This window comes from Prionailurus bengalensis, chromosome D3, assembly GCF_016509475.1.
Source record: "Prionailurus bengalensis isolate Pbe53 chromosome D3, Fcat_Pben_1.1_paternal_pri, whole genome shotgun sequence".
NCBI classification, from domain to species: Eukaryota; Metazoa; Chordata; class Mammalia; order Carnivora; family Felidae; genus Prionailurus; species Prionailurus bengalensis.
Genome location: NC_057356.1, coordinates 9770132 through 9783817, shown reverse-complemented (window position 1 = coordinate 9783817; position 13686 = coordinate 9770132). Strand labels below are relative to the sequence as shown.

Here is a 13686-nt window from a genome sequence, read left to right as displayed (position 1 = left end):
GAGAATCCCAAGCAGGCTCTGCACTGTCAGCTCAGAGCCTGAATTGGGGCTTGATCTTACAACCCTGGGATCATGACCTGAACTGAAATCAAGAGTCTGAAATCAAGAGTCAGATGGTTGGGGCACCTTGGTGGCTCAGTCCATTGAGTGACTTCGGCTCAGGTCATGATCTTGCAGTTTGTGAGTTCAAGCCCCACATCAGGCTTGCTGCTGTCAGCCTGTCAGCACAGAGCCTGCTTTGGATCCTCTGTCACCCTCTCTCTGCCCCTCCCCCGCTGGTGCTCTCCCAAAAATAAGTAAATACTAAAAAAAGAAAAAAAGTTGGATGCTGACTTAACCAACAGAGCCACCCAGGTGCCCCCAAAATCTCTGCTGCTTAAATCTAGTTCAGTTTGAGAGTATCTTACTATTATTATTATTATTATTATTATTATTTTAATGTTTATGTAGTTTTGAAACAGAGTGCCAGCAGGTAGGGAAAGAGAGAGCGGGGGAAGGAGGATCTGAAGCAGGCTCTGTACTGACAGCAGTGAGCCTGATGTGGGGCTTGAACTCAAACTGTGAGATCATGACTTGAGCTGAAGTCGGATGCTCAACTGACGGAGCCACCCAGGTGCCCCTATTATTTTGTTTTTAATGTGAGGAAAAATAAAAGGAACTGGTAGCTTTCTGCAGATCCAGGTTTAAATTTTCCATAGTGAATGATCTTGTTGGAGTTACTGGTTTGTGACTCTCCCCATTTATTTTCTCTCCGTTGGTGTGCCTGTTAAACATTCCCTTCCACTTAGTTAACGTTTATTTAATACTTGGTAAGTATTTCAGGAACTGTGGAAAGAAACGTGCTTGTTTAATGTTTGTTTATAAACTTAAGTCTTTATTTAAACTTTAATGAAAACTTTTTAGCTATTTAAACTTTTATTCAGTGGAAAGCATCATGTTTCCTACATGTAATAACATGTAAGCTGAGTTTGTAAGATTCAACTTCTTTTTAAAGTGTTTGTTGAGTTTTAAATGGGCAAGCCATTCTCCAGCCCTCACTGCCATTCTCATTCAAGCACTCAAGCAGAATTTTTATTTAATTGAAATAAATATTTTTCAAATCATACCTCTTAATATAAAAATTATTTCAGTCCTTGAGTTAATTTATTGATTTTTGTTTTCTCTCTTAGGTGATCCAGAAGAATTAATGTTCCAGTATTTTAAAAAGTTTGGGGATAAGCCTTGCTGTTTTACAGACCTCAAGGTGTTTGTTGACCTCTTGCCTGCTACACAGTGTACAAAAGTAAGTATACTTCAGAATCCTGTTGGGTGCTTGTATTGAGGGTAACAAGGGTAACTGTATGTAAGTTGGTGGATGCTAGATATCAAGATAACTGCTCTAGCAAGCAGGGACTCTAGGTGCTATCAGATGAAGACATGATTTCTTGTTAAGCCACAAGGAAGATAATTGGATTGTCTTTTTTGTTTTGTAGTGTGTGTGTGTGTGTGTGTGTGTGTGTGTGTGTGTGTGTGTGTTTTGAGATAATTGTAGATTTATACGTAGTTGTAAGAAATAATACAGAGATCTCTTTATACTTCTTCCCATTTTGCCCCAGTGGTAACATCTTGCGTAACTATAGTATGATAACTTAATTAGGAAATTGACATCGATACAATCCACTGACCTTTTTCAGATTTCACTATTTGACATTTGTGTGTGTACGTGTGGTACCTTACATGTGTGTTTAGTGTGGTATGTAGTGCAGTGGATTCGGTGACCTCCACTGGAGTCAGGATACAGAACAGCTTCACCACCAGATTCGGTGGCTGCCTTTTTTACCTGCAAACTTTTCCCTGCAGCTCTCTCTCCTGCTTTCACCCCCTCCCCTGGCAACCACAATAATGTCTTCTATTTCTGTAATTTTGTTATTTTGAGAATGTTATATAGCTGAATCTGAATCATGTTATATGTAACATTTTCAGATTGGCCCTTTTTCCTCTCAGCATAATTCTCTGGAGATTCATCCATGTTACATGTATTACTAGTTCAGTCTTTTGTATTGCTGAATAGTGTTCTGTGTTATGGATGTGCCACCATTTCTTTAACCTGTTGAAGGACATACAGTTTCCTGTTTTTGGCTGTTACAAATAGAGCTTCTGTGAACATTTGTGTGCAGGTTTTTTGTGTGAACTTAAGCCTTCATTTTTCTGAGGAAAATGACCAGTAGAGCAAGATAGCTGCATGTTAGTCTTTTTTTTTTTTTTTTTTTTTTTAAGATATGACCAAACTTTTTCATGGTGACTGTACCATTTTAAATTCCTGTTAGCAGTGTATGAGTGATTCAGTTTCTCTGCGTCCTCATCAGCACTTAGTGTTGTCACTATTTTTTTATTTTTGCCATTCTCATAGGTGTGTAGTGATATTTTATAATGGTTTTAATGTGTATTTTCCTAATGGTTAGTGATGTTTAACATCTTTTCATGTGCTTATTTGCCATCTTCTATCTTTTGCTTGTTTTCTAGTTGGTTTTTGTGTTTTTACTGTTGAGTTTTGAGAGTTTAGCTATTCTAGATACAAGTCCTTTGTCAGATATGTGGTTTCATGTTTTCTCCCAGTCTGTAGCTTGTCTTTTCGTCCTTTAACAGGATCCTTTGAAGAGCAAAATTTTACATTTCGATGCATTTATTTTGGAATACTTTTCGATTTACAGAAAACTCACTTGGATAGTGCAGAAAATTACACCACACCCTTCACCTACCTTGTTAACAAATTACCATGGTACACTTAACAACTAAGAAACTGACATTGGTACATTACTATAACCTCTAGATTTTATCTAGATTTCTGCAGTTTTCCCATTAATATCCTTTTTCTGTTCTGTGATCTAATCTAGAGTACCACACTGTGGTTAGTTGTCATATATTGGGAGTTTTTGATGTGAATGAACCAATGTAAGATTGTTAGATAATGAGATGGAGAACCTTGTCTTTAGACTCCTCATCCATGGCAACATTTATCCAGAGTATCCCTGGTAATGGGCAGCTGGAGCATTCTGTCAATTGGAAGAACAGTGTATGTAGAGTAGGAGAGAGCACCACGTAAAGAAATACTGGCATGTATAAAGAAAGTCTGTGACTCTGGTCGGCTTTACTCATTAGTGCCTCTGTAATTAGTGAAGGTTGGAAGCCTTCCTATTGCAGGGGTGCCACCACCTGTTCTCTCAGAAAGCCTTCTGTCACCTCCCATAGTGGAGGTGACTAGACTATGTTTGGTGAGTCATGTCTTCAGTCCATCAGGTTTGATACTTGGCAGTCTTGAGGTGACACATCTAGGGCAGATGGAGCAGTGTTTTCCCAAACTGATAAGTAGCCAGTGGTCTGTATTTAGTTATGAAATGAGGCTCACCATTCTCTTTGATTTAGTAAAGCTATTCTTGGAGCACCATGTTACAGGGCTCAGGCCAAGCTTTAGAAGTTTCTGGATTAATTACAATTAATTACATTTACAATTGTAATTAATCCAGAAACTGGATCCTGGGTTGTAGGAGGATGTGAAAACGTATGAGAGAGAAATAGTTGAGTGGAAGAGAGAGGTTTGGTCTGATGAGGACAGAGTCCTTTTCTCATATTTGAAAAGCTCCCTTATAAAAAGCGGATGAGAATTGAGACCAGCAGGAAATTGTTACAGGGAACTTGGAATTTGGCCAGTGAAAAATAGATTTTTTTTTAATAGAATTCTCTAAAAATGTAGTGTGTGAGTTTCATGATACTGGTGGGATTTAAGCAGAATCTAGAACCACATGGGAGAACCACATGGGACAGGCCTTCAGTTAATGTTTGTTGCATGTAGTATGTATAAGTGCTACGATTTGGAACAATTGATCTTAGTGTCCTTCCCATCTTGTAAGTTGAAGCACCAAATGATGGGACTGCATTAGAGGAAACCTTAAATGGCTTTCAGCTGAGATTCATAAAGTTTTGCTAACATAAATCTAGTACAAGGAGATCTACTCTGTTGGTTATGTTTGAAAATCTTAGGTCACCTCACGTGACCTCATATATTAATAATCTGTGGAGAGGAACCCTCTAGAAATGCTGGGATACTGTCAGTGATAGGTAGTCTTTGTTCTGTGAGACAAAGGATGTGAAGCTGTTGCAATGAATTTGTAATTCCACTTAAATTTTTCATTGAGGGGTAATTTTGCTGCCAAAACTTTTTAAATGTAGGATGACTTCAATAGCTAAAAATCCTGCTACTCAGCAGTGTATTTGTCAGAGGATTAAACTGTTGGAGTGAAGTTCAGGCTGAGAACTGTAGTCCCAATTAATTAGGAGCCAAATGCTTTTAAAGTAGGCCATTGAATCCAGTTATCTTGAAGTGGCTCAACCAGGGTGATGTTTTTATCTTTTGTTTTCTTTGCCTTGGAATTTTAAGCTAAACATATGATTCCAGTTTTTAAAGAAGCTTTTTGTACAGTAGTAAAACTATACAGACTGAAATAAAGAATGAATGTATTCTTTTATGACAAAACCTATTTGGAAGATTCTTTAAGCATTCCCTAAAGAAGGCATTAATAGTAAACATCACTAATATATAAAATGGTTTACAACAGTGGAACAGCTGGCAGTAGAAGCTATACAGCCATTTAATCAAAAGCATGGAGACCAGTGCTTTAGTTTCTTTGTTGCAAATGATTACCTGATCATAATAATTAAATTTCATACAATTGGAGATAAGTTGAAGCACAATTGTTACAGATGTGAAACTGCACAGCGTGGGGAGGGGGGTGGTTTATTTTACTTTAATTTTTATTTGTGTAAAAAATATTACATGTATAAAGTTAAAAAGCCAGGTAGTACTAGAAGGCTTTTGTTGAAAAACAGCAGTAGCTCTTTGCCACCTTCACCCTGGTTCTGGCGCTCTACAGGCAAATCACTCAACTCCTGTTTCTTCTGTCATTTACCTCCGTATTTCTAAGTTATAGACTTGTCCAGGTATTCGTTTATTTTTATAGTTATAGTTTTCATCTGTTGGAGCCCCACCACTGAAGATGATCATCTCATTTACAACATCTCCCTTCTCTTCTTACATACTTTCTCCCCAGTTTAGTTCAGTCATTATTCAGAATTGTATTTTTATGACCGAAGGCTGAGCCACTTTGTATACGGAGATTACCTTTCTCAAACAACTTTCTTTCTCGGAGTTAAAATTGTTTTGTTTGATTCACCCCAGTCAATTGGACAGACCCATACAAGTATAAAACTCTGTTAGTTTAAAACATGAGGTGGTAATATGTTCTGTTCTCCCCCAAACCTCCTCCATCCCCTGCCCCTCACCTCAGAAATACTTGATTTTTTTATTTTACTATTTTTTTTTAACATTTATTTATTTTTGAGAGACAGAGAGAGACGGAGTATGAGCAAGGGGGGGGCATAAAAAGAAGGAGACACAGAATCCGAAGCAGGCTCCAGGCTCTGAGCAAGCTGTCAGCACAGAGCCCGACACGGGGCTCAAACCCACGAACCATGAGATCATGACCTGAGCCAAAGTCAGACGCTTAATTGACTAAGCCACCCAGGCGCCCCTTGAAATTCTTAAAAAAAAAAATTTTTTTTTCATGTTTTTTTATCTTTGTTTATTTTTTCATGTTTATTTTGAGAGAGAGAGAGAGAGACAGACAGACAGACAGAGCACCAGCAGGGGAGGGACAGAGAGGGAGGGAGGGAGAGAATCCTAGGCATACTCCGTGCTGTCAGTGCAGAGCCTGACTCTGAGCTCGATCTCGTGAACCATGAGATTGTGACCTGAGCTGAAATCGGCCAACTGAGACACCCAGGTGCCCCTAGAAATACTTTTCACGGAGCCTGTTTGCCATCATCTGTGTTTGGTGTCTCAAACATTTGGCAGGTGGCATTCTGGGATCTGGTTGGGAGCTGGGGGGTGGGGGCTGGGGTGCGCATCACCGAATAATGGAGTTTCACTTTGTCCTTGTTTCGTTTTTTTTCTTTTCCCTTTCCTTTCCTTCCTAATATAGAGATTTTATCTTTTTATTTATTTAATTTTAATTCCAGTATAGTTTATATACAGTGTTAAATTTGTTTCAGGTGTACAATATAATGATTCATCAATTCTTTACATTAATCGGTGTTTATCATAAGTGTACTTGTTATCCCCTTCACCTGTTTCACCCATTCCCCCTACCCGCCTTCCGTCTGGGAACCATCAGTTCTCTATAGTTAAGACTGTTTATTGGTTTATCTCTTTTCTTCCCCTTTGTTCGTTTGTTTTGTTTCTTAAATTCCACATGAGTGAAATCAGGCAGTATTAGTCTTTCTCTGACTGACTTATTTCTCTTAGCATTGTACTCTCTGGCTCTATCCATGTAGTTGGAAATGGCAAGATTTCATTCTTTTTTGTGGCTCAGTAATCCATTGTGTGTCAATGGACACTTGGGGTGCTTCCATAATTTAGCTATTGTAAGTAATGCTGTAATAAACATAGTAGTACATATATCCTTTTGAATTGGTGTTTTTGTATTTGGGTAGATACCCAGTAGTGCGATTCCTGGATCACATGATAGGTGAGGAGGTGGAGAATAAAGAACCCTTGTGCACTGTTGGTGAGAATGCAAGCTGGTGTAGCCACTGTGGAAAACTGTGTGGAGTTTCCTCAGACAATTAAAAATAGCACTTTATCCCCATTTCTAGCTATACCTGTTGTCTGTGAATCTATAGTGCCTCTGGTTCAGCTTCTCCTTGGGAGTATACCTACAGGCATCTGCTGGGTTTAGGAAGTCAGTCTGTGAGCTAGGGAGCAGTCAGACTTCTTAGATGGAATTTAATTGTTCTTCCATTTCAGTCCCACCAACACTTGGGCTTTCTGGGGCCCTGAATTTCTGCCTTCTAAGGTTCTGTGTCAGGAATAGACTTGCTGCCTCTTGTGTGTGTTAGATTTCTGCCCTGTGTGTCGGTTAGCACTTGACACCTGCCCTTCTGCTGCTTTTTATCTTTGAAATCCTGTTAGTGTTTGTTTGCTGTCTGCTTTTCACATTTTCGTGATCCTTGTGGTTTGATGTTCTGTTGTCACCTTAATAGGATTTTGGCAGTGAGTAGTAAGCCCATGTTTAATAACGTGTAATGGGATTGATACATGTTTTTTTAATTCCAAATTTAAAGATTCAAACACATTAAAATTTTTTTTTAACGTTTATTTTTTGAGAGGCAGAGAGACAGAGTGTGAGCAGGGGAGAGGCAGAGAGAGAGGGAGTCACAGAATGTGAAGCAGGCTCCAGGCTCTGAACTGGTAGCACAGAGTCCAACATGGGGCTCGAACTCACGAACCGTGAGATCATGACTTGAGCTGAAGTCCGATGCTTAACCAACTGAGCCACGCAGGTGTCCCTAGAATTAAAAACATTTTAATACAAGGTGTTACCATTGGGAGAAACTGGATGAGAAAGGTACATGGGATCTCTCTGTATTATTTCTTACAACTGCATGCGAATCCATAATTATGTCAAAATACAACAATTAAAAAGCAAGTTAAGGCCACTGATATGACATAACTATTCCTCTCAGTGTGTAACGTTTTCTTTAAGAATTTACTCGTATATCAATTTTGTTTTTGGTACTGTGCTCTTTACAGTTTCCTAATTAAACTTTTCATTGCCACACTATATAGTATGTTGATAATGCTGTAATTTATGAAACCTTTTCACAATTCTTTTTTTTAATGTTTATTTTTTATTTTTGAGAGAGCAAGAGAGAGTGAGCAGGGGAGGGGCAGAGAGAGAGGGGGACAGAGGATCTGAAGTGGACTCTGTGCTGACAACAGAGAGCCCGATGTGGGACTCGAACTGATGAACCATGAGATCATGACCTGAGCTGAGGTTGGACGCTCAACCGACTGAGCCAGCTGGGTGCCTCATTTTCACAATTCTTTTCATCTTTTAGTTAGTATAGTACCTGGTATTGACCAATACTTGTGGCCAGCAGTGAATGAGTGTGCCATTTTTATTGGCATTTTACCAGCATTATGTGCTGTTAGAAATTTTTTTTTGTTTTAGGGGCACCTGGGTGGCTCAGTTGGTTAAGTGTCCGACTTCGGCTCGGGTCATGATCTCATGGTTCGTGGGTTTAAGCCCCGCATTGGGCTCTGTGCTGATAGCCTGGAGCCTGCTTTAGATTTCTGTGTCTCCTCTCTCTCTCCCTCTCTCTCTCTCTCTCTCCCTCTCTCTGTCTCTCTCTCTCTCTCTGCCCCTCCCCACTAGAACTCTGTCTCTCTCTCTCTCTCTCTCTCTCTCTCAAAAATAAATAAACATTAAAAGAAAAAAAGAAATTTTTTTTGTTTAATTTTGGTAGATAGAAAATGATCTACTCAAGGGGTTTTAATTTGTACTTTTTCCTTGATGTCTTTTTCTAGACCATTTCAACATTTGTTAATGTTTAATTTGTTAATGCCTACCAGAGACTAGTTCTGTTTTGAGATCTGTGCTCCTTTTTTTCTACTTTGCAGTTTATTAATCAATTACTTGGAGTTGTTCCTTTGTCGACACCAACAGAGGATAAGTTGGCACTGCCTGCCGACATCAGAGCTCTGCAGCAACATTTATGTGTGGTGCAGCTGACGAGGTTACTTGGCTTGTACCACACTCTGGATAAAAATCAGAAACAGAGTGTGGTCAGAGAATTGATGTTAAGGTACCAGCATGGACTGGAATTTGGTGAGCAGCCTTTCAAAGTGTGCAGTTGTTCCCTGATTTGCTAAGTTTTAGAAGACCTTTTTTTAAAATCACCTGGAGCACCTTGTTGTAATGAGTTTGGCAAGGAGGATATTTTGTCAGGTGGGAAGACTGTCCTAAGGTAAAGCCTTTCTTAAGTTTGGAGTTTTAAGTGATTATAGTTGTCCATATTCTTCCTGATTGAGCTATCACATTGGGGCTCCTATGAATTACATGGAGTTTATGATAACTGTCACTTTTTCTGCTTTTATAGGCCTTAGTATTTTTAATACATAGACTGAAATTGCACTAAAGGAATGTTGTTAAGTGTGAAGTAAAAATGTAGTTTAGAAATAGATGATCTTTAGATTGCTAGATACATGTGATAAAATATAAGTTATCTGACCAGATGACATCAGTATTTCTCTAACTGTATTCTAAATCATTAAGTGAAGTAATGAGCATACTATTACTTTAGTTTTACTGGCCCCTGGCTTCTGGTCTTTTCTTAACCTGAACCCTCCTTCCAAATCTTGCTTCTCTCCCTTTGGGGTCATTTCAGATACCACCTTTGTTCTGGAACGCTTTCTTCTGGTCCAGCTGAGTGTGGCCTTACCTTATTTTGAATCTTTTGATTCATGGCTTATGTTTTCTTCTGGTATTTATGCTAATCTTATTACTTTCATTTCCTCTCTTTATCTTACCTTTCCTGTCACTTTCCTGCTTTAAAAAACTCCTTTGGGGCAGTGATAGTTGCACAAATGTTAAAATACAAATATGGGATTTTTTCCCTACAGGGAAATCCTGTTTGAAAACCGAATTGCAGTTTTCAGACTATTACTGTCTCCTTGCTGTCCATGTGCTTATTGATATATGGAGAGAAACAGGTAAGGAACAGTGATTTCAATTTAACTTTATGCTTTGTTTTTATTGATTATAAATCCTGAGACTAATTATGTAATCCAAGAATTTGATTTATGCTTTTAGGTTTTTCTTCTTTGACGTTGTCCAGGGTGCTTCTAAAAGAACCCATCCCCAGATATCCCTCTCTCTCTAATCAGGATGATCTTTTAAATCAATGCATATATGTTCTTATTTTTATTATTTTATTTATTAAAATGTTTATTTTGAGAGAGACACAGCACGAGTGGGGGAGGGGCAGAGAGCGGGAAACCAGCAGAGAATCCAAGCAGGCTCCATGCTGGTCCAGGCAGGCTCCTGATGTGGGGCTCGAACTTAGGATCACGTCCTGAGCCAAAATCAAGAGTCAGATGCTTAACCGACTGAACCTCCCAGTTGCCCGTTTTTATTTTAAAAATGTTTTAAATTGAAATATAATTGACACATTAATTTCAAGTGTACAACATAGTGATTCAATAATTTTGTATATCATGCTATAAATGTATCTACTGTATGTCCCCATACAGCACTATTACAGTACCATTGCCTGTATTTTCTGTGCTGTGCCTTTCACTGTGTCCCTATTCATTCCAGGACAGGAAGCCTGTACCTCCCACTCCCTCTTTTTGCCATCCCCCCCGACAACCACCAGTTCTGTGTATTTATGGGTCTGTTTATGCTTGGTTTGTTTTATGTTTTAGATTTCACATATAAGTGAAATCATATGGGATTTGTCTTCTCTGACTTATTTAGCATGATACACTGTACGTCCATCCATGTTGTTGTGAAATGGCAAGATCTCATTCCTTTCTATGGCTGAATAATATTCGTGTGTGTGTGTGTGTGTGTGTGTGTGTGTGTGTGTGTGTGTACACCACATCTGCTTTATCCATTCATCTATTGACGGACACTTGGTTTGCTTCCATACCTTGGCTGTTGTAAATAATGCTGCAGTAAACATGGGGGTGCATATATCCTTTTGAATTGGTGTTTTCATTTTCTTTTGGTAATACCCAGTAGTGGAATTACTGAATTGTGTGATATTTCTGATTATTTAAGGAACCTCCACACTGCTTTCCACAGTGGCTGCACCAACTTATATTCCCACCAACAGGGCACGAGGGGTCCTTTTTCTCCACATCCTTGCCAACACTTGTTATTTCTTGTCTGTCTTTTCTGTTTTTAAACATTTCTAAATATAGTGAATAATGACTGAAGTGCGTATTACAAAGTTACAGTAATTAAAATACAGAGAAACTGTTTCAGAGATAGATTTATAGGCCCATGGAATGGAATAGCCCTTTTTATTCACTTAAAAAATACATATGTAGGAGAATGCACTTTTTTTGGAATAGTTCTAATTAGCCTATTTAAGACAAAAATACAATCCATGCTGAAGGAGGCGTCATGTATCATTGAGCATGAAAAAGATGATTCATTTTTTTTTAGGGCTCACTCCTGACATTTTCTTTTATGAGCGGTTTTTTTGGGGAAAAACTTAAGTACTTATTGCATATTCACGAGAATAAACTGCACAAGAAACAAAAGGCCCAGGAGACAGCACTGTGCAATATAGATAAAACCCCTGCCCTCGGGGGTCGTTTCGTGGAGCACTCGATTTTGATTCCATCATCCTCCTGCTTAAAATCCTTCAGAGGTACCTGTTTTCCTGGGGATAAAGATCAACCTTTTTAGGGTAGTTTACAGTGCTCTTTACGATCTGGCCTCTGCCTATATCTCCAAATTCTTAGGTTACTTATAGCCTGTATCTACTGTGTTTTGTTTGTTGGTTGGTTTGTTTGCTACTATTAGTGAACACTGTGGTGCCTCTCTTTGAAATAACTTTCTTACTCTCTTCATCTGACTTTTACTCAAACAGTGCTTCTGACAAGCCTGTCTTGATTTTACCCCCATACCCATTGCGGATTTTATGCCCCTTCTGAACTTTTGTAGGACATTGTGTGTGCCTCTGTGCTAGCACTTCTTGCACTGTATTGCAGCAGAGATGGGGGTGAAATCCTTTTTATCAGACTTGTCATCCGAGGCTCAGAATTGTGAGTGTGCATAGGGATGTAATAAAACATCATTAATGAACTGACCACTCAGTAATTTGGTCCCTACTCAGATAAGATACCTTTCCCCACTTACCCCTAGCATCCATTCTTGCTCGTAAGAGACTGTGGCTTTGCTAATCTCTTGTTTCTTTGAGCAGCGTGTCTGCCCATATAATAATAGCTAACGTTTGTTGATCATCAGGTACTTGAAAGTGTCTTATATGAATTAGCTCATTTAAACCTCATAATAATACTGTTAAGATTGTTGCAGTTTTATAGATGAGGGAAAGACAGGGCAGAGAGAAAGAAGTTAGGCAAATTTTCCATAATCATACAGTGTAAATACATTGGAAAATTGCCAATATAATAAAGATGCAAGGATTGTTGAAGGTGAAAATGATACTGAAGTGTTCCAATCAGAGGCATAGTCATTGTCTAACGTGGATCTGGCAGAGATTAGAAATCTATGGAAATTTGGTGAGGATGTTGAAAGAGACTGATTTGAATGTGAAAGATTAAGAAAAACACTTGAATACATTGACGCTGTCAAATATTTTGCAGAAAAGCATTTCTTTATGATTCAGCAAAAGTGAAATGTGGAGTTAAGCATGTCATTTTTTCCCCTCCAGTTTTATTGATATGTGATTGGCATACTACTTTGTACTAGCTTAAGATACGTAATGTAATGATTTGATATGTCTACCATGAAATGATTATCACCGTAAATTTAGTGAACGTGGATCACCTCACAGTCACAGATTGTTTTTCTTTGGAATGAGAACTAATATCTTCTCGCTTAGCAGCTTTCGAGTATACAGTACGGAATTGTTAACTATAGTCACCATGCTGTACGTTATTATATCCCAGAACGTAATATCATTTTGTTATGTTACAACATTTAGTTAGAAAAATTTTGTCCTGGAGTACCTGGCTGGCTCAGTCGGAAGAGCTTGTGACTCTTGATCTTGGGGTCATGACTTCAAGCCCCACAATGGGTGAAAAGATTACTTTAAAAAAAAAAAAAAAAAGAAGGAAAAATTTTGCCTTAAAACTCATCAATCCTTGATGCTCTTTTGATTTGGTGAAGAATTTGCATAAAGCTATAATTACAGCCTAAATTTGGCAAATAAAGTAAAAAACGTCTTTATGACATTTGATTTAATAGATGAGAATTAGGCCTTTTTTCCCCTATTTAAAATTTTGTTTCCATCTTAAGGAGATCTTTTTTTAAATGTTTTGCTTTTGGTTTTGGTTTTTGAGAGAGCGCAAGTGGGGAAGGGGTAGCAAGAGAGGGGGACAGGGGATCCGAAGCAGGCTCCACATTGACCGGCTGACAGCAGTGAGCCTGAACATAGGAACGGCAAGATCATGACCTGGGTGGCTCAGTAGGTTAACCATCTGGTTCCAGCTCCGGTCATGATCTTGCGGTTCTTGAGTTCAAGCCCTGCATCGGGCTCTGTGATGACATCTCAGAAGCTGGAGCCTACTTAAGATTCTGTGTCTCCCTCACTCTCTGCCCCTTCTCTACTTGCTCGCTCTCTCTCTCTCTCTCTCTCTCTCTCAAAAATAAATATTTAAAAATTTTTGAAAAAAAAATGATCATGACCTGAGCCTAAGTTGGATGCTCAACCTACTGAGCTACCCAGGTACCCCAAGGAGATCTTGTTTTTAATACTAGTTATCTTTGAATAACTGGAACTTCTTAAAATTATTTATTCCATTATAATTGTCCAGCCGTCTCTTCTACTCACTTCTGAGCTTCTTGAGGGCAGGAACTATCTGTGACCCTTAAATTTAGTGTTGCTCCAGAGTTTAGGTCAGTGAGTGTTAAATTCAATAAAATTATGATTGTGAAGATCATGTAGGAACATCAGAAAACACTTTAAAAGCAAAGAGCAGAACAGAAAATTGGGTGCAGGTTGTGATTACTACCATGTAAAGTAATTCCAGCCCAGAGGCAGTACACTAAGATCATAATGGTAGTTTGCATAGATTATAGGTGTGTATAGTTTGGTTAGGATTATGCATGATAT

General features: G+C 38.6%; 1 protein-coding gene across 1 annotated transcript in view; it reads left to right on the top strand.

The window, feature by feature from the left end:
• NAA25 (N-alpha-acetyltransferase 25, NatB auxiliary subunit) overlaps positions 1-13686 on the top strand; it is an 80302-nt gene that overhangs the window by 32277 nt on the left and 34339 nt on the right. The window contains exons 11-13 of the mRNA XM_043557641.1: positions 1170-1282; positions 8495-8702; positions 9497-9586. Of these exons, the coding sequence (XP_043413576.1) occupies positions 1170-1282; positions 8495-8702; positions 9497-9586 (411 nt within the window). The remainder of the gene's footprint in view (positions 1-1169; positions 1283-8494; positions 8703-9496; positions 9587-13686) is intronic.